The sequence below is a fragment of the Ictidomys tridecemlineatus genome, chromosome 2, assembly GCF_052094955.1.
Source record: "Ictidomys tridecemlineatus isolate mIctTri1 chromosome 2, mIctTri1.hap1, whole genome shotgun sequence".
Lineage (NCBI taxonomy): Eukaryota > Metazoa > Chordata > Mammalia > Rodentia > Sciuridae > Ictidomys > Ictidomys tridecemlineatus.
In genome coordinates, this window is record NC_135478.1 from 172,658,392 (window position 1) to 172,678,392 (window position 20,001).

Genomic DNA, 20,001 nt, shown 5'->3' on the forward strand with positions numbered 1-20,001 from the left:
CACAGTGATAAAAAAAAAAAAGTAAATTGTTACTGGCTGAAAAAGTGAAGTAATTTAAACAGTATCACACATTTTTGAGACAAAGAGATGAAATGAGGACCCAGGCAGTTTGGCTGCAAAGCTCAGATTCCAAATTCTGGCTCAAAACAACTCCCATAAATTCAGCATGTATCATAATGGTCCAACAAAGCCTTTGAGAATTATCATTGGGGAAGAATGAGGACTCCTTCAAGAACATCTCCTCACTGATCCCTTCCCCACTAGTTCAGTTCCAAACCAGATGCCCAACAGTGGGAGGACATGCTGCCCACACATCCTGTGAGATGAGCTCCTGACCCAGCATCATAGGTCACCAGGGCCATGCCGGATACTTTAGAGTAGACCTGGGCAAGATGGTCACAGGGAGCAAGACCTGAAAGAAAAGAAATCTTTATGATATGGACCTACACAGGAATGTGGACACTTGTTTGCAGCAGCAGATGCAGCCACACAACTCTGGATTTTAGAGGACAATGAGCCTACTCAACATCTCCTCTTATTTCATCTGCAGATGAACCAAGTTTTTACTCCATGTAGCAGCAGAGAGAACTTAGCCCAATTTTTCCTGAAGGACACCAGATCTACGTAGTACAGCACTTAGCAATGTATTAAGAAGTCCTAAAGCTGCTAACTAGAAATGTAACTGTCACTGTTCATAAAGAAAGAAAAGAAATTGAATGCAAAAAGTGCAAAATGTAGAGTTGAACAGCTGTGACTTTTGTACAAATGTGTTTTTTTTTTCTCCTCTTTTGTGAAATTATGTCTGCTGGGTACATTTTGGTTTTAATGGCAGTTACACAATTTGTTTAACTAGCTAGTCCAGAAGACACAATTTCCTGGGACAGCTTTCATGCAAAGCTGCCTCCTCTGGCACAGAAAGAGAAGCAGACCATAGAGCTATAGCTAAAATGATAGCAGGGACTGGCAGATGTGATTTTCATGTAAAGGTTTTACAAGTTTTTCATATGATGTCACACATCTGTTACTATAAAACATTACTTATGTGCAATTCCAGAAAGTATAGAAAATACTGCAAAATATCTTCACTGTAACTTCTAATCTAAAAGGAAAATCACATTTATTTCATGGTTAATGGTGAGTATTGGTCATGATGTGCAAGTTGGAAATTGGTTAGAGAAGATTTTTCACTCAATATCCTAACCTAAGAATGCTTCTCTTCTTCATGTTTTTCAGTAGTTTTCTAAATTTTCCAAGAAAAGTGTTCCTAACTTTAGAATTTTTTAAGTCAGCATACATGTAAAACATCTTTAGTTAGAAATAAGCATAACAAAGAAATCCCTTCCTCAACTTGCAAATTTATGTAAAAAGAAGATGTTACTGAGGGGACATTGTTGGTGAAGTCACTCAGTGACTTTCTGTGCTAAAGGTGACCTTGAAATCTTAACATCATTTGGACATATCAATTATTACCACTTAGGGGCCAAAACTATGGGCTGCAACAATATGTCAGCCTTGTAGCTTCCCAGTTGTGAGATCTTGGCTAGACAGCTAATGAGGAGACCTAGAGGGGAATAAAGAAGTAATGAATAAAGAAGACAGAACGGTGGGGAAGGAAGGGTATTCACTGTGTACTTATTACACGCCAAGTGTTATTCTAAGTGCTTTACAGGTACTAGCTGATTTAATCTCCCAGAAACCAAATGGAGCCTGTATTATTATCTCCATTTATGGATAAGAAAACTGAGTTGCAGATATTTTTATATGTACTATATAATAGAAACAGAATTGAACCTAGGCAGTCTCACTCTAGAATTGGTATATAATACTTAACACAGGTTTATAGCAAGTGTTAGCTATTTTAAATCTTGTATTTTCTGAGAATATATATAAAAGCCTTCTCCTTTGGGCATTAGTAACTGTTCCAGTACTTTTATGGTTATACCACAGAAAGTGACCAATTCTAATGGAAACAATTTGGAAAACAAACCTATAACTTATTCTTGTGGCTAGAATGTGCCACATTGAATAATAAGAGTGTTTCCTTAGAATTACTGATATTCCATAAATCTGTTAAAATTGATGAAACTGGGACTGCAGAAGTTTCTTCTGTGGCTCCCAAAGGACTTGCAGTTCCAGGGTAATTTGTAAGAAAGTTACATTGTCATAATTATCTAGAGTGTATGTCATCTTAACTTAGTTGGGAACTTGCGGTCATAATAATAGAAATAGTAATGTGCAAGGCAATATTTTACCTTTTAATGTGCTTTTACATCCATTATCCCAGATAACAATCATCACATTTACAAATGAGGAAACCAGATCTCTGAGGAGTGGGATAATTCTCTAAGGGCACATGGCCTATTAGGTTGAAGCTATGCTAATGCCAAGCAGAGTAAAGACAAGCCTCTCCATAGAGCAGCTACATTTTACATTATGAGCTTGCTCCGTTTTTAGACTTTACAAAGTATTTTCCTATATTTATTAGACAAGCAAATCAGCAAAAATGTGTATGTATGTATAGGCATGTATGTGTGTATATTTATTTGTGTAGGTGTACGTGTATACACTATCTAACTCTAATCAGAGCATTTTCTTTTCTTGCTTGCTTTTCTTGTTTCCTTCCTAATGACTTATTTATCTTTAAACTTCCCTCCAGCTGACCCATGACAATTTTATAGTTTGTGGCATCAATTCTTTCAGCCTGGAGAAAACAAGTAATCAGGCCGTCTGTGACATGAGTTCCCACCCAAGATGCCCATAATAAGCTGGGGGCTCTCATAATTCACATACATGTTCTTCGCCTCCATCAGCCTTTCTGATGGTGTGTAGTTTATTGCTGCGTACCTCCTATATGCCCCTCACGTGATATAAATCTCAACGGTCTGTTGATTTACTTTCCTAACATCACCAGTCAACTGCAGATCAGTTGAGAGGCCTTTGGCTTCCTTTCACTCTTCATGCCAACCATCAAACATTTCTATACCAAAATGCTATCAAACAAAATGAAGTGTCATGTTCAATCTCCCTGCTCACCACCACCATCCTGTCCAGATCTAGATGCCACTCATCCACCCGCTTCCATGAAGTTAGAGGTCACCTTTCATGCCTGGAAGCTCCTGGCCACTTCTGGCTCATTCTCATAAGAGTCAACCTTTGTTCTGTGTCCTGATCACCCTCCGCCACCCCAAAGCATCTTTTCAACTGGAAAAAAACCCTCTAACTTACTCTAGAGGGAAGAAAAGTTGACCCTATAATTAAATAGACTTTTACTAGTAATTGTTCCATCTCATATACTACCTTGCTTAGGAAATCTTCTGGTCCTAAATAAATAATGTTTTAGGCACCCAGAGGTTTAAGTTGGTTCAATTGCAGATAGAACTTTACAAATAACAAGGAATTATTTGCTTTGATGTCAGAGTTCTATATTGATGCCATTTTTTCAAAAATAGTTTTTATAATTCTAATAAATTGGGAGTTTTTTTTCCTAAAGTCAGTAATCAAAAGCAAGGGAATTATTGCTCTAGCTTCAGTTTTTCTTTGAGAATATGTTCATAAACATAGATGATTATAACATAGCCATTTTGTTGTCATTGTCATTGTTGTTTTATTTGTCTTTAAGCATTTTATGCACCTATCATGTTAAATCAGGCCCTTATTGAGGCACTTCTGGAAGCTAGCCAGTAACACAGTCAGGCTATACTATCCCTAGGTAGCACTAGAGCAAGGAAAACTTCCTGCAGAAGGCAACAATGTGAAGTTCACAATCTCTGAGCCCTTATCAGCCACAGTCACAACTGGCCACATCAGGTTGGGTTCTGCATGCTCCCTCCTCTTTCTGTGTCTACCATACGAACTTGAGAATGGTTTGGTGAAGAAGGCCAGGTGTGGTGGCACACACCTGTAATCCCACTTACTCAGGAGGCTGATGCAGGAGGATCGGAAGTTCAAGGCCACCCTCAGCAACATAGCGAGGCCCTAAGCAACTTAATGAGACCCTGTCTCTAAATAAAAGATGAAAAGGGCTTGGAATGTGGCTCAGTGATTAAGCACCCCTGGGTTCAATCCCTGATACCAAAAAAAAAAAAAAAAAAAAAGAATAAAATGGAGAAGGTGAGGAAGATAGTTTGGGGACTGTTGCTCAGGGGAGGTGCTATCAGTATTTTGAATGTATGTGAGCTGCCTGGGAAGAGGCATTCCTACAGAGAGGAACTAGAGGCCTCAAGGAAGTGCTATTTCTCCCGCTGGAGGAGGGACCCACCCCAGGTAGCTCAACACAGAGAATGCTGCCAGCATCTTTCACTGTTCAGTCATATTGGCCTCTCGCCAAGGAAATGGTACACAACAAGTAGATCATTATTATTCCATTATTTATAAAACAGCTCTCATAGTTTATTACTTCTCCTTTTTCCAGATCAAACGGGCTGTGCTTCTTGAGCACAAAACGCGGATAGTCTCTTGCTAACAATCTATGTCGTGACATACGTTGGATTCAAGTATTAGCCTGAGATTAAGTTCTAAAGTTATTACATGAAGTGAAAATTGTACAGAGTCAAAATATCCTAAAAATTCCTCAGGATTGTGTTGGGTTGGAGACTACTGGTTGAAGCATATGAAACAGCACTGCCATCTTTCCCCTCCATGTTGGGAAAGAACTCTCTGGAATTAAAGTAGATGGCAGCACTTGAGTCTCCTAAGTCTTTAATAGACACGAAAGTTGAATCACATTCTGCTCAGAGAGATGCCAGCATTGTCAGAGACATGGGAGGACCCACTGAAACTGAGGAAGCAGCAGGTTGATGTCATGTCTAGGGCACCCTATAATTAAATAAAACAGATGATGGTCATGCTTACTAGGTAAAAGGTAACGCTGCCTCATCCCCACTTGAAAACTATAATTCATCTTTCCATTACTATGCATAGAAGGTTTTAGTTTTTTTTTCCCCCCAAATCCCTGCTTGTTTGTCATGGACCATGATGTCAATAATAGTTTGTCTTTTTTGCATCCATGATTTTAAATTTACAGGTTAGTACAAAATTACATTTTACCTCCCTGGCTCTTATCTGTTAAATGAGTAGTTTAGATTAGGTGATTGCTAAGGTCTTTTAGTTCAAAGAATAGCCACTGCGCCTTGTGATAATATGGATAAATTTGACCATTTTCCTGTATTAAGCTTCATTATTTTCTCATTATGGCTGCTGATCAAAGAATATTTAAATGTTAAATATATTTGCTCTCAATTTCTACTTTTTGTTTGGCTAGACAGGAATGTACATTACCATTCTTTCATTGTAATGATTTTTAACAATCCCATCATATGAATAATATTGAAAGAATATTCCCCCAAGTAATTATTATAATAGAATCTTTTTACCAAATATGGAGAAAAAAACAGAAAGTTACTTGATATCTAAAAATATGAGACTGATACTAAAATTGCCATTAAAAAGACATAAGCATAAAAGATAAGGTTTTTTAGAACTATATTATTAACAACTATCAGAGTCCAATACATTTACAGGGAAAATTGTTTTTTATTTGTAATAATAAAGTGTGACATTGTTAAACAGTATTTATTACTAGTGATTAACCGATGACTTCAGACTTAACTCATTAAAATTGTATTAGAGTCAAGTTAGCTAATGGTTGAAAAAAAAAGGATGAATCACAAAACATTTTGTCATCAAATTTCACATTAAAATTCAGTCTAACTAAGTAAAATTAACATCAGAACTGTCATGGGAAGACTTCAGTTTTGTGGCTCATGTGAAGCAAAAGAAAGGCTTTTTGCTGAGATAAACTAATGGCTTAATAGTTTTGCATAGATTTCCCCTAGAAGAATTTCATCATCAGGTGTTCAATTTCCATGAGCTTGCTAAGCACCACTTGTGCTCATCGTAACATAAAGATCTAAGTTCAAGTTTTTGTGAAGCAAGCATTCATAAAGGTTTACAATCCCCCCTCAATCTAGTCTTCCTTTACCTTCCAGTTTAATTTGGTATCCAAAAATAATGAATATATTTTCAGATAGATAAAATGATAGGAATGGTTGTCTTTCTTTCATTCTGCAGTATAGTTTAGTAATTTAGTTTGAACTTGGCCTAATATGTAAATTTTATCTCCCAGGGGAGATAAAATTTAGTAACCATTAGTCAAGCCAAAGAAAAAATATTTATCATTACCATTATTAAGCACTTGATATATATTAGACATCTTGTAAAACTCATTTAATTCTCATCAAAATGCTTTATTACATATATAATTATTTATATAACAGATATTATTGGTTTTTAAAATTTTTTTATTTGTAGATGGACACAATATCTTTGTTTTATTTACTTATTTTTATGTGGTGCTGAGAATCGAACCCAGCGCCTCACACATGCTAGGTGAGCACTCTACTGCTGAGCCCCCGCCCCAGCTCCTATTGTTTATATTTTATAAACAGAGAAATTGAAACATGGAAGCTAAGTCACATAGCTAGTAGGTGAGGGAATTGCAACTCTGGATAAGGACTTTACACCGTCTATATTTAAATTATACTTGGTTCCTTGATCTTATGCATTACAAAAATGCTAAAATAAACTTTTATACAATGCTTCATCTTTTAAACATTTTCTTACATTTTATCTTGTTTGCTTCTCAAAATAAAGTGAGTAGAATCTTCATAGATGAGGTGCTTACAGTTCAGAAAAATTAGGGCAGTTTCTCAAAGATAGCAAGTCATAGACATAGACTCTAAATGAAGCTTTACCCACCCAACTGGTTTGCTCTCAGAAATGAGAGAGATGACAGTTCACACCATGAGTGGCCTGGAAGTTGTATTCACTGTGGTGAGGCCCAAGAGGCGCAAGTGGGTCTGAGGAAGCCAGTAGGTGCAGGTAGCCCGGGGTTTGCTGGTGAATGCCACACGCATAGAGTGAGACATCCAGCTCCTACAGGTGGTTTTCATGTGAGTATCAGGGGCAGAGTCCTCACTAGCCCTTGATGATCTACCCTGTTATCATACAAGGAATTCCTTGCTTAGCAAGTGGCATCTCTCACTTTCTTACCGCAACACCTCAGTAGGACTGACCATAGGCCACAGCACAGAGTGCCCTTTCCAGAGTTAGAGGCAAGATGTGCATAGGTTGGTTATTGTTGGCTACCCCATTCTCCCCCACATATGACTTGGATCTTACTCATAAATAATATTCACAATCACCTTAATATCAGATTTTCCCAAGACATGGTGCATACTCAACTTCCAGAGTTCAAAAGGACAAAGTTTAGGAAATTAGTGTCAGGACCAGCCCTAAGTGAAGCTGAAAGGCTACCCTGGAAAGAGAACCTTCTAGAATGAAAACCAGGTTTCACAAAGCCAGGTGTCCTAGCTCTTCACTCATTATCTCAGTTCCATTTCATTTCTATTTTTTTTTTCATTACATAAAACAGGTATGCATGCGTATACTTTCAACTGAAACATAGTCACCATTTCTATGTATGTAACCACTGAGTTCTTAAAAAATAAAACTATTAAATATATCAAAATAATGTCCTGTATTTTCACATGTTTGTCTACAGGATATCAGTAGGTAACTTACAATGTTATTTAAATTTATAGTTTCCTAATGAAAACAGATAAAAAGAAATTCAGAATCACCTTGCCAAAGTATTTTGTAGATTATAACACATAGCTCATGGCTACTCACACACAAATAATGTCACTTGAAAGTAAATGTATATTTGTGTCAGAATCATATAAATCAATGTTCTTAGATTTTGGACTACAGAGAACTGAGTTGATTCATGCATCTGTTAAATCTACAAAAATAGTTTACCCTCTCAGAGGAATAGGTGAATTAAAGCATACAACCTGTTTAGCTGAGGGTTTGTCACAAAGTATTGGATAGATGAATATTAGCTTCCATCGCCCTCTAACATCCACCATTCTCCTTTTATTTTCCCTTTTATTTACAAGATCAGCATAAATTCTTCAATTATTTCTTTCAAAAAATTGTGGCATTTTCAAGCAGAGCTTAAATCTGAACAGGAACTCAGTAACTTTAAAAGTGTACAAATGGAATGTTCTTCTGAAATATCCGAAAGTATACCTTTTATCTTCATTTAGAGCTTCAGAATAAAAATCCAAGCATGACCCAATGTGGGGGCATAAATGTGTATTTTGGAGAACAGCAGGCAATTGGTTCGAGAACATATCCTCTTGTTACAGCTGCATGAAACAACCAGCTAGTCAGTATGGAGCTTTGCTCTTCCTGTAATGACAGAGTTTTAAACATTGTGTGTTAATTATATAAAATCCTGTAACAGTATTTGTGCCCAATAAGCAGTCTGTTTAAAAGACACAACAATTCACATTGTTGCCAGGGCTGTTGAACCTTTTTCCTTTGACCTCACTACTTCATTTTCTCCACACCTTTTCTAAATTCCCAGAGTCCTTATCTTCTAGAATTATAGTCCCTTGTCCACACCCAAGCTTCATGATCACTTTTTAGTGACATGGTTAATAAAAGATTCTGCACAGATTCTAGGGATCCAGGCAATAAATCCATTTCTCTCTAAAATTCATACAAAGTAGTTTCTAAATTGTGTTTTGTTGCTAATCCCCCCTGCATCACATTCTAGCATAGAAAAGGAAGGGCTTTGTATTTGATTTCCCCCTGGACTGTGTAGTTGTAAAGATCCAGTAGTTAAGAACAATACTTTTGAAAATCTTTTTCTTATCTCTGAATATTGGACTTAGAAACCTGGGGAGATTGGATATTGTACAGAATTGGAATTGTCTTCAGTTCCTCTTGACCTTCAGAATCTGCCAATCTTGTCCATCTCCCTTTGCTGGCATCCTCTCCCTGACTCCCAGCTTCCTGCGTAATTCCAGACATCAGTGATGTTGTCTGGACTTCCTTCATCATTTCCCACTCTTCTGAGTGTCCTTGGTAATTCTCTGACTCTCCTTGTAGTCAGACCCCAAAGTATTCCTGAATCCAAGGCAGTATATATCTATCATTACCCATGACTGAATGTTTTTTGGAGTTGAATGGACATATTATGACTTCACATTTTTACAACTTGTGAATCATTTGTGAAGGAATAGCAATTTCTTTCAACACAGACTATGTTACAGGTCACACCATTCTCACCTATCCCTGTACACTAAGAGTTATTTTTTTCTGGATGTTGAGATTCTTTATACTCACAGAGCATCCTTTCTTCATCCTCATACCTCAAGTAAGAAGAATATCTAGTATTTTGGAGGTAGCCAGGCAATAATGTTGAAATGATGGAAAGTTCTAGGGAGAATCAGGACTTCCCTACTTGGTTTATCTGATGAAACCCATTTTATGATCTTCTCAAGTTCAAGAATAAAGTAAATCCATCGGTGTTTTAGTCAGCTTCTTTGATGCCGTGACTAAAGGATCTGATAAGAACAACTGTAGTGGTAGAAGAGTTTATTTGAGGGCTCACAGTTTCAGAGGTGTTAATCCATAGAAGGCCAACTCCATTCCTCAGGGCTCAGGTGAGGCTGAACATCATGGCAGAGTGTGTGGCAGAGGGAAGCAGATCACATTATGGTAACAAAGAAGCAGAGAGAGAAACTCCACTCTCTAGATACAAATATATTCCCAAAGTCATGCCCCAGTTCCCACCTTCTCCAGCCACACCCTTACCACTTCAGTTAATACCTGATGGGATTAACTTGCTGATTTCTCCTCCATACTTTCTTGCATTGTCTCACACATGAGCTTTCAGGGGACACCTCACATCTAAACCATAACAACAACAACGAGGGTGGACATTTTCAAAATGATAGCAGTCCCATTGACTAAAGTCATAACAGAAGTAGGTAGATCCTTAAACAAAACAAGACATCATGACAAGACTTGGAATTACCCTTCGAGTCCTGCAACTTTTATCGGCTCTCCAACACCCCTTGTTCCCATACCACAACCCACACAATCATGCTCACCTTTGTGTGCACCAGTCCCATGCACTGGCTAGGCAGAATTGAATACTACTGAAATCTTCCGAATCTACTCTCTTCCTAAAATGCCCCTTTCTCCAAAAAGCGTTCGTCTTTGTAGAATCTACTCAAATGTCTCTTCCTTTGTCAGACTTCCCCTGAGCCATCAGTCTCGTTGTCTTTTCTTATTGTGAGTACTCACTTAGTGCATACAAATATTAGCACTTGTTACCTGGTGTTATATTTTTCCAGTCCCTTGTAGAGTGACCATTTCTTCTCATTTTACCCAGGACTGTCCACATTTTAAAACTAAAAGTCCCACATCCCAGTCTCCTTAGTCTGAGGTAAAGGATAGTCACCTAATTTGTATGTCTTTCTCACTAGAGTGTTAGCCCCTTAGGGAAGGAGTTGTAGTATTTCATCTTGGTGTCCTCCGGATCTAATACACTGACTAATTAGTGAATTTATATGTGACACTTAAAGGACATAAGTCATTCGGGGTTGGCAGACACCAGAGGAAGAAGAGTAATTAATCTTGTTTCTGACACAGAAAGATCTTGAAATAGTGTAGATAAACTCCATTCTACCTCTAAGTTTATAACTCACTGCTTCTACTCAGTTTATAAATAAAACATTCAAAATTACTTTGAAAACGATGACCTCCTCCTGCACTCAACAATAATATTTTAGAGAAATTTTTTATGGTAGTGAGAAGGAGTGGATAGAAAATAATATTTTTATGCATGTGACTCAAAATTGTTTTGGAATTGAGCTCATGTACCTTATAGTTCCCGGGGGCCTGATGACATGATTGACAGTGCACATGGCCTTATTTGCTGGAAGGAAAATATCTGTCAAGATTTCCATGTAGTTAGTGAATAGAAATGGTTTAGTGATGAATCCCACTTATATGTAAAATACACATTTCAGGTCAATGTCTTAACTAAATAACTTTGTATTTACTACTGAAAGAGGAAAGAAAGTTCATTTACATGAAAATATACTTTCTGGGAAGCTCAGCCTCCAGTGGATGGGGGGGATAGGCTCTTCTGTGAGTTTCAGGTCCATTACATGGACACTCTTCTGTCAGCCATGACTCCACCTCCCTCATATTCAAATTGGACATCTTCATGAATAGAAAGAACAGGAGAAAGAAAACCATGAATGACCCACTCAATCATCCTACTCACATTCCCAAAGCAAACTCAAATTCCCCCAGGTACAGTAGGAAATAATGAATGGACATTTATAGAAAGAATATTATCAGTTAAGTGTTGGTGGGGAAATTTTTCAAGAGGCAGTATTCAATTATTCCGTTTTAAGAAAAATGCTCCCAGTAAAATAGATTCAATTTTTCCATTCATCCAAAGCTCATATTTTAAAATAACTTATATTTAAAACATTAAGCTTTAATCTAGTACTTTTAAATTTTAGCTTCCTAAAAGCACTGTAAGGCATAGATTATTATGTAAGCCCTATTTTATAATCCCTTTTTGTTCCTGTTTTCTCTCCCCCGCCAGACTACATGCATGATTAATCTTTGTCCTCCTGCCAACCTCTACTATAGTGCCTAGCAAAGAAAATTTGAGAAATCAATATTTGATGAATCATGAGAGTTAGCATTTATTGAGTACTTACACCCAAGCACTGTTCTTAAGTGGTTTACTCATATTAACTCATTTAATATGCACAGTAACTCTGTGAGGTTAGTATTATTTTTATCCCAACTTTACAGATGAGAACTTCTAAAGCACCAAGGGCATATATGATGTCCCAGGATCACACACCATGATGGGATAGGGCTCCTGTGTAAGCCTGAGAATCAGGACTACAAAGACCATGGTCTTGATTATACTGTCCTTCTTTCTGTGATGAATGTTGGCCCCAGAAGATTATTGTAGGGGCATAATCCTCTCTTAGTTTCCAAAGCATAAAGTCATTTTTATTCTGTTTATCCAAACTTGACAGAAAAAAAATGTCATGAATTCTTCTCAAGGTTTTTATTAAGATGAATAAAATATAGACAAGAAGGGTGCAACGCTTGTGTTTGGCTGCTGAGGCACCTAGAACCCAGCAGTAGATGGTTCAGATGGGAAACTTTAATAATGCAGAAGTGGGGAGTCAGAATCCAGGTCAGAGAAAGTCTAAGGAATTCAAAGCAACCAGGAAACTCACACTCTGAGATCATTCAGAAAGCCCCAAACAAAGCAAGTTTGCCAAGAAAGGGTGACATACCAAGCTAAGACCAATCTTCCCAGTCTCAATGCAGAGAGGCTAGCTACTAGATATTCCCACATTTCATTCCTAACAGTGCTTTTTCACCTAAGCATATTTCTGTTATCACACATCTTCCTAGTTATGAGCTCCTTGGATCCAAAGATTTTAATCACCAAAGTAGGATGATTTTTCCCCCAGTCGTTGCAATTATCTGTAAAGATTTTCTGCTTTGAAGGATTCCAAATGCAGAATGGTTATATCGCATGAGCTGGCCCTAAGTTTCACATCAAGTTCAACTGTCACAATGTATATTTTATGGGAGAGTGAAACTGGAAAATAGTGAGATCTATCACCTTTCACGCATGCCTGACTCCATCTATGCATTTATTCAACAAATATATTTTGAGAACTGACTACCTCATGCCTTGGAGTAATCAGTGCATCCAACTTGATCTCTTTGGGAACATCTCACCTGTGATACAATCCTCGCTAGAAAGCTGCTCTATTCCCTCTTCCACATTTACCCAAAGATGCAATTCTAAATTGTCAACTGAAGTCAGGATGGAAGGATAGTGGCCAATAGGTACAAAAATGTCATTTATGACTATGCACTGAAAGTCCCCACTCCCCATCTGATTCAAATGTCTGATATGTCATGATCATTGTACTGTCATGTGTATCTAATTAAAACAAATTAAAAAAAAAAACTCCAGGGGAAGCATATTGGGGCATGAACAGACTGGAAGAGGAGGGAACACTGATGGCAAGGGTTAGGTCATGGTCATCAAGCCTTTACCATGCCAATTAATGGGCACAGCATGGAGGGATTTCCTCATTATTCCTCCATTTCCTTCCCCAGGGAAGGAAGACGCAAGCAGACAGGATCCTGTCCTGGGGCTACCTTTATCAGTGTGTTATCTAATCAGCTACAAATATTTTCTTCCCTCTGTGCATGTCTGAAACTTCTGATGGTGGAAGATCTTTTCTGGAGCAAAATAGCATTTCCTAGTACTCCTTGAGGCCACATACAGCACAAGAGACTTTCACATAAATCTTTCAAGACAAGAAACTCCTAATGCCATACTTCTTCACATTTTCTCAGCTTCTAATTTAGGAGACTGCAATGTTAGCACCCCATTGGAGTTACCTGTGGGTTTTTTTTTTTTGGTGTTTTTTTGTTATTGTTGATTTTTTTAAATGTCAATACTTATATTCCATTTTGAGATTATCAATTGATTGAGTTTTAGGGTGGGTCTGAGTCATCTGGGGTTTTTTAATACTTTTTTATAGTTGTAGATGGACAGCATGCCTTTATTTGTTTAGGTTTTGTTTTGTTTTGTTTTTTTAATGTGGTGCTGAGGATCAAACCCATTGCCTCACACATGCTAGACAAGCGCTCTAACACTGAGCTACAGCCCCAGCCCCATCTCGGGTTTTTAAAAGCTCCTTGGGTGCATCGAGAAATTCAAAGCACTGCCACCTATGAATGTATGGTAAGTTTCCATCCACTGGTGAGAGGAGGGAGTCAGACTGCAGATGAGTGAACGTAAGTGCAAAGAGGGAAGGTAGTGGAATCTCATCCTAAAATATCCTGATCCCTTTGCTGCCCAACACGGAAGCATCTCATATCATTGGTCGTCCCCTTCTGGAAGGTAAACCAGAGTTGTTAGGTTATGCCCACTTCATAATATGGCTGTTACTCCTTAGCTTTTAATATCTAAAGAGTTAAAATATGACAACAGACTGGATCTAATGAAAGAGTGAAAACTCTTGGTAGAGTCCCAGGTTCTGTTTTGTGTGGAAGCTAGATAACATAGCTAGCACTTATCTCACAGAGCCTGTACAATGAGGAAGATAATGGCATTTGTCTTTCACATCCCAAATTCTAGCTAAAAGGACTCAAAATTATTCCATTGGTAAGTATAAGGAAGACAAGATTTCTCTATTAGCTACCATCACATTTCGTTGTGATAAGTTTCTTAGCTCTTGGGAATAGTTTAGGTTTTAAATGAATGACTTTATTTGTAGCAAAGTAAATGTTCTGCAGCCATTAGCACAGGGTAACAAGCCATACTCAGCTTCCACTATTTGTGGGGCAGGAAGCATGCCAAACTAGTTTGTTGGTACTTTCATTCTCCATAAACTCTAGAAACTCACTTTTATAGTGAATGGGGTGTTTTCAATATAGTGTCCATAAAGCAGGTGGCAAACATTGACTTTTCTAAGGAAATAATTACATGCAGGTGGCAAGTTGGAGGAGCCCTATTGTATATATAAGTGTATCCCAGAGAGTTCTTGTGATGTGTTTTCTAAGGACAAAGTTATACATATGATAAACAGTGACCTAGCAAAACAGAAATAGAACAGGTAGGGAATGAGAAAAGCTTATACTTCAATACATTTCAAAGTTATTTCTCAACTGTTTGAAGTTATTGACATACATGTGAAAACAAAAGTATTAAACACATCATTTAGTTATTTAACCAAAAGCTTTGTCTTTCACTGTATTGGAGGTTTAGTATACAGAAGTGAATACCATGTGGATCGTGTACTTAGGAGTATACAATCTAAGGAAGAAAATAATCATAAAACTCAATCATCAAACACCATGATATGGATGAACTTGCCCATGAAATACATATTGTGAAATTATCATTTAGGATGCTTTAGATTACATCAGAGAGACTCCTTTATTTAACAGTTGGAAATAAATACCTCATAAGACATAAGAATAGAAATAGGAGGCCCTCAGAACAATTGGCTTGTGTTTACATTGAGAATTCTGAACAGTATAACTGGTTTCTCTTTTTTTTGTTTGTTTTGATTAGTTACACATGAAAGTACAATGACCTTGACATATCATACATTTGAATCAGATGGGATATAATTTCTCATTTTTCTGAGTGTACAGGTTGCAGAATTACATTGGTCATGCAGTCACGTATATACCCACAGCAATAATATTGTCTGTTTTATTCTGCTGCCCTTTCATTCCCCACTACCCTTCCCCTCCCCTCCCATCTCTTCTCTCTACCCAATCTAATATAACCCACTTCTCAATGACATAACTCTAGTAAACAAATAGGACTCTCTATTACCAATTTTGTCTATGACCTTCCACCAAGATCCAAGCAACTTTATCCCAATTTTGTTTACTTGTTGCCATTGTTCTTAAAACATTCCTTAAATCCTCTTCATGATGAAAGATATAAGAAAATAATGAAATAAATTGCAATGAGAGAGGACTATCAAGGTTTTATGAGCACCCTGGGGAAGAGCATCACACAGACTGGGAATGTCGCTGGAGAAGTTAGGGAAGGAGTTAGGAATAAATAGGAAAGGTATCACAATAAGAATGACAATAACATCATTGGCACTGTGTGTGAGGCAACTTTCCATTACTATAACAAAATACCAGATATAGTCAAAAGACAATTTCTTTTGTCTCAGAGTTTCTCAAGTTTCAGTTCATGACTAATTGGCCCCATTGCTTTGAGCCTTTGGTAGCATAATACAAGTAGAGATCAAGGCAGAGTTCTCACCTCACAGCTGAGAACTGAAAGACCTAGAGAGAAAGAAAAATGGACCATCCATCGCCCCACAGTCTCCTTCAAGGGAATGCCCAAAATGATCTAAAACTTTCCGCGAAGCCCCACCTCTTAAATCTTCCACCGCTTTCCAAGAGCACCAAGTCAAGAACCAAGCCTTCAACACATGGTTTGCTGGGGCATAGCCAAGGACCAAACCATAGGAAGGATATCAATGCTTCTCATGTTTAAAAATTTTCCCAAGATGCCACTCTTAGCCCCATCATCTTGCTTCAAGTGCTGCACCATGGATATTCTGAATCTCACGTGCAGGAGTTTCGATCAGGTTTGAAACCTTTATCTAAGGTTTGAAAGGTGAGAGTCTTTTAGGCTATTGCCTGCTGGAGTAGCTCTAAGTACATCTAAAACAAAGGGCAGCTGGGCGAGGCAGCCCACGGTGAAGCTAGTCAATACGTAAGGCTGAGGGAGGGATGGCTCGTTTCTGGGCAGCAAGACGATTATACAGGACTTTACTGAGGAAGTTACCTGATCCTGGAGAGAAACAAAGAGAGGCTTCAGACTCTGGCGATTCTGAAGCCGAGTGGTGTCTGTGTAGTGAGGAGGCTATGAAAGTACATGCCCTGGCCCACTGTACACCACAGCCCTGGGGTCTCCTTGGTGCACAAGAGCAGGGCAGTAGTGTGTTACTCCCAGTGGGAAGTCATTTTTTCCTAGATAGGTCTACCCTGAACCCCATATCGGTGAGTCTGATTAACAAAAAGCATTGTTATAAGCACCCCTTTCCTAAACCACACCAGAGGCAATTAGAGCAAGGTCCCAGTGCTTTTAAGGTCCCTCAATAAAGCCTTTCTTGATGGCAGTGATGGTGGTGATTAAAATGCTGCTAGTGGTGATTAGGATGATGACAATGGTGGTAACAGCTGCCACTAATTATTGAGCATGTCCACTCTCAAACCCCTGTGCTAACATTCATTAGTGTACTTAACCCTCACAACCACCCCCAGAGGAAGACAATAGTATGCCCATATTACAGATTAAGTCACCAAGACTCGGTTTTAATAACCTTCCCAATGTCACACAGGTAATTAAGTGGTAAAGCTGGGATGTGGATACAGGACTGATTGAGTACCCAGACTATGTGACAGGCAGCTCTCCTGCCTGCCTCCCACAAAGAATTATGTATTGCAGTCACATTGTATTTCTGGCAACCGCTTTTCCATCTTACCAGATACTATCAGAGTTGTAATAATAGAAAATTGATTGTTGAGGTTTGGCTTCTTACATCTCTCCTTTTCGATGTATGCTTTTAGAAGACACGATGAATGGTTTGTTAGATGTGCCTGCGTGTGCACGTGTAGGTGACATGTGTGCACTTGCCAATGTGAAGTCAGACACTGAAATGAGAAAGTATATAGAAAAGAGACCCTCTGTAGAAATCGACATGTTGGCCAAATCCCGGAATTTTCACTCATGAGGCATGTAATTGAGAATGTCATTCAACCTCTCTCGTGTATCAGTCACGTTGCCTTTAAAATGGGAATAATTCAAATTCAAGTTCATGGTGTGCTGCAGAAATGTTATATATAGTAACTATCACAGAGTTAAAGGCTTAGGAATTGCCAGTTCCTATGCTAACTCCTCTGGCCTCATCATGCTTTTATAGTTTAATCCTGTTTGTGCAAAGAACCCAAATCAATGTCCAGGCCAGCCCTCTCCTGGGACATGTGTATCCCAGAGAAAGAGCATCATGGCCACCAGTGCTAGACAGGGTTGCCATCGGTTTCTACTCTGCACCCAGATAAAATTTAAACAGCTAGTTATATAGCAATACATTGTTTTCTGATATAAGCCCTCGGTAGCTGAGCCACAGTGGCTTCCGACCACTCTATGTCTCTTGTCTTCAAGTCTGCCATCTCACCATGTAGAATGAGAACACTCTACTTCTGATTGATTTCAGCATCAGTCTCCTTACAGCTATTCTCTAACTTTCATGAGTATCCTTGGGAATTTCTCCTTTTTATAGTTAGCCCTTCAAGCCAGGTCTAACTATAAAAAGTGTGGATTTGAGTTGCTGTACTATCAGTGAACTTATCTCACCTTTATCCAGTAAAGTATAGGGGACTTTACAAGGCTTAGAGGATATTCTTTTCTTCAACACTATTCAGTATAAACTTCATTGGTTAGCCATTTTTTTTAATGCATGAAGCTCATCTCAAACTAACAGAGTAGACCAGAAAGCCAGTGCACATTCTGGGGCCTTTGGCTGAACCAAGCAAAACATAAATACGATAACAATAGAGCCATTGAAAACTCTGCACTCCTCACAGAAATGTGCATTGTGCACAAGCCAGCTCCATCGGAAGCCCGACTGCGTGCTGGGTGACGCCCTTGACTGTGATCAGATAAGTTGTCCCTTAATCACCTGCTCTCTGTAGTTGGCCACATATGTATGTTCTCTTAAATGACTTTGCCCCACTGTTATCCTAATTTGAAATTTTCTTTTTTAGCCACATAAATAGAAGAACACAGTTTGAAAATCCTGTCCTGGAAGCAAAAAGGAAGCTACAGCAGCATAACATGCCCCACACAGAACTTGGAACGAAGCCCCTGCAGGCCCCAGGTTTCCGAGGTACTGTACCATGTCAGCATGCGGTGTAGCAAAGAAAAGTGGTCTGACAAACTGTCGGCACTTGCAGATTTGCCTGTAGCTTGGGTCATTGCGAATAATTGATTTGCTTTCCTCAGACCCTTCTATTAGCTTTAGCTGGGTGTTTGCATTATTTCTAAACTAATGCATTTAACAACCACTGATTAAGTTAAAGCCTCAGGCAGTACCTTATAGGAAGTTACAGCGTGTTGCCAGGTGGAGATTAATGGGTTTTGACAGTGCTTCTATAAACTGCAGAGATTCATAGAGACTCAAGTTTGTCTTCTGAAGACTAAGCATAAGAATGAGGCTTGTTCTCCTTTGTGACAGTAGCCAGCTCCTCATCGACATTACCTAGGCCCAAATCCATGTGCCCTCGCACTGCCCCGGAGAGGTCGCGCAGCGTGAATGACTTGTCTTACTATCGCCGCGACCACGCAGGGAGACCATGGTCCTTCGGTATGTCCCAGGGCAGCTTGCAGAACTGACTGTACCTGAGAGCCACGTAGTGGGATGAGTGACTGCACAAATGTTCATGTCTTGTGGGCTTCTATTCATTAAAAAAAAAAAAAAAAATCATGCTTTGAAGCCGGGCGTGGTGGTGCACGCCTGTAATCCCAGCAGCTCGGGAGGCTGAGGCAGGAGGATCCTAAGTTCAAAGCCAGCCTCAGCAATGGCAAGGCACTAAGCAACTCAGTGAGACCCTGTCTCTAAATACAAAACTGGGGCTGGGGATGTGGCTCAGTGGTTAAGTGCCCCTGAGTGCCATCCTCGGTACCCCCCACCAAAGAAAAAAATCATGCTTTGGAGTCAGGAGCCTAGACTTGCCTGCTGCTGAGTTTCACACTGAGCACTGCAGCACAGTGAAATGAATGTAAAGGTCCTCTCGGGAGCATCTCTCGACTTGTAAGCATTGCTAAAGCGAACATAGGTGAGAAGATTGTATATGGATTTTTTTTCATTTATGTTTTAAAGAAACTCTGTTTTCAATAAAGATATACCGATAGGTATGTGAACAGAGATAAAATAAACTCCAATATAATGACTCACTGTTTTACAATTTGTTTATTATATATCACCCAAAATGTAGCAACAGAAGTATCATACAAAATAGTTATCAAATCACATCATCCAAATGCAACTAAAAAGAGTGTCATAAAATACATAGGCGAGGTTTAAAGGAGATGCTAATTCTGTCTCTTATTATGACTGTTATTTTCAAAGCATTTAATATGCTTAGAAACATATTTACTACAGGTCACAGATCGTAGCCAGAAAAGCCTATCATATAACAAATTAGTGGACAAACTAAATGAGGGGGCTCAAGTTCTACTCAGATTATTTAGGCCCATGATTTGGATGTGTGGACATATTGTTACAAAATGTGTTACCTTTACATTCATAATTCTATCTAGAAGTATCAGCTCAGCTTGCTTTTTTCTCACATTTCAGAGTATACTAAACACATTTGGGTCACCATAAATTTACTTACCTGATTATCTTTATAGCATTTCACAGTATAGGGGTGTAAGCAGAAATGAATTCAGTCCCACATCCAGGTATTCTCTCTAAACAATTTGGACCTTTCAATATGTGGTCATAGTCTATTGCTTCTCTAACTATGATATCT

The 20,001-nt window shown here is 38.6% G+C and overlaps 1 protein-coding gene across 13 annotated transcripts in view; it reads left to right on the forward strand.

Moving 5' to 3' along the window:
• Positions 1–20,001, forward strand: part of Magi2 (membrane associated guanylate kinase, WW and PDZ domain containing 2) — a 1,272,989-nt gene that overhangs the window by 963,694 nt on the left and 289,294 nt on the right. For 8 of the 13 annotated variants that reach the window (XM_078040157.1, XM_078040158.1, XM_078040153.1 and 5 more), the window contains 2 exons: positions 18,232–18,353; positions 18,702–18,830. In XM_078040157.1, the coding sequence (XP_077896283.1) occupies positions 18,232–18,353; positions 18,702–18,830 (251 nt within the window). The remainder of the gene's footprint in view (positions 1–18,231; positions 18,354–18,701; positions 18,831–20,001) is intronic. The other 5 variants (XM_078040155.1, XM_078040154.1, XM_078040162.1 and 2 more) reach the window with 2 other exon arrangements.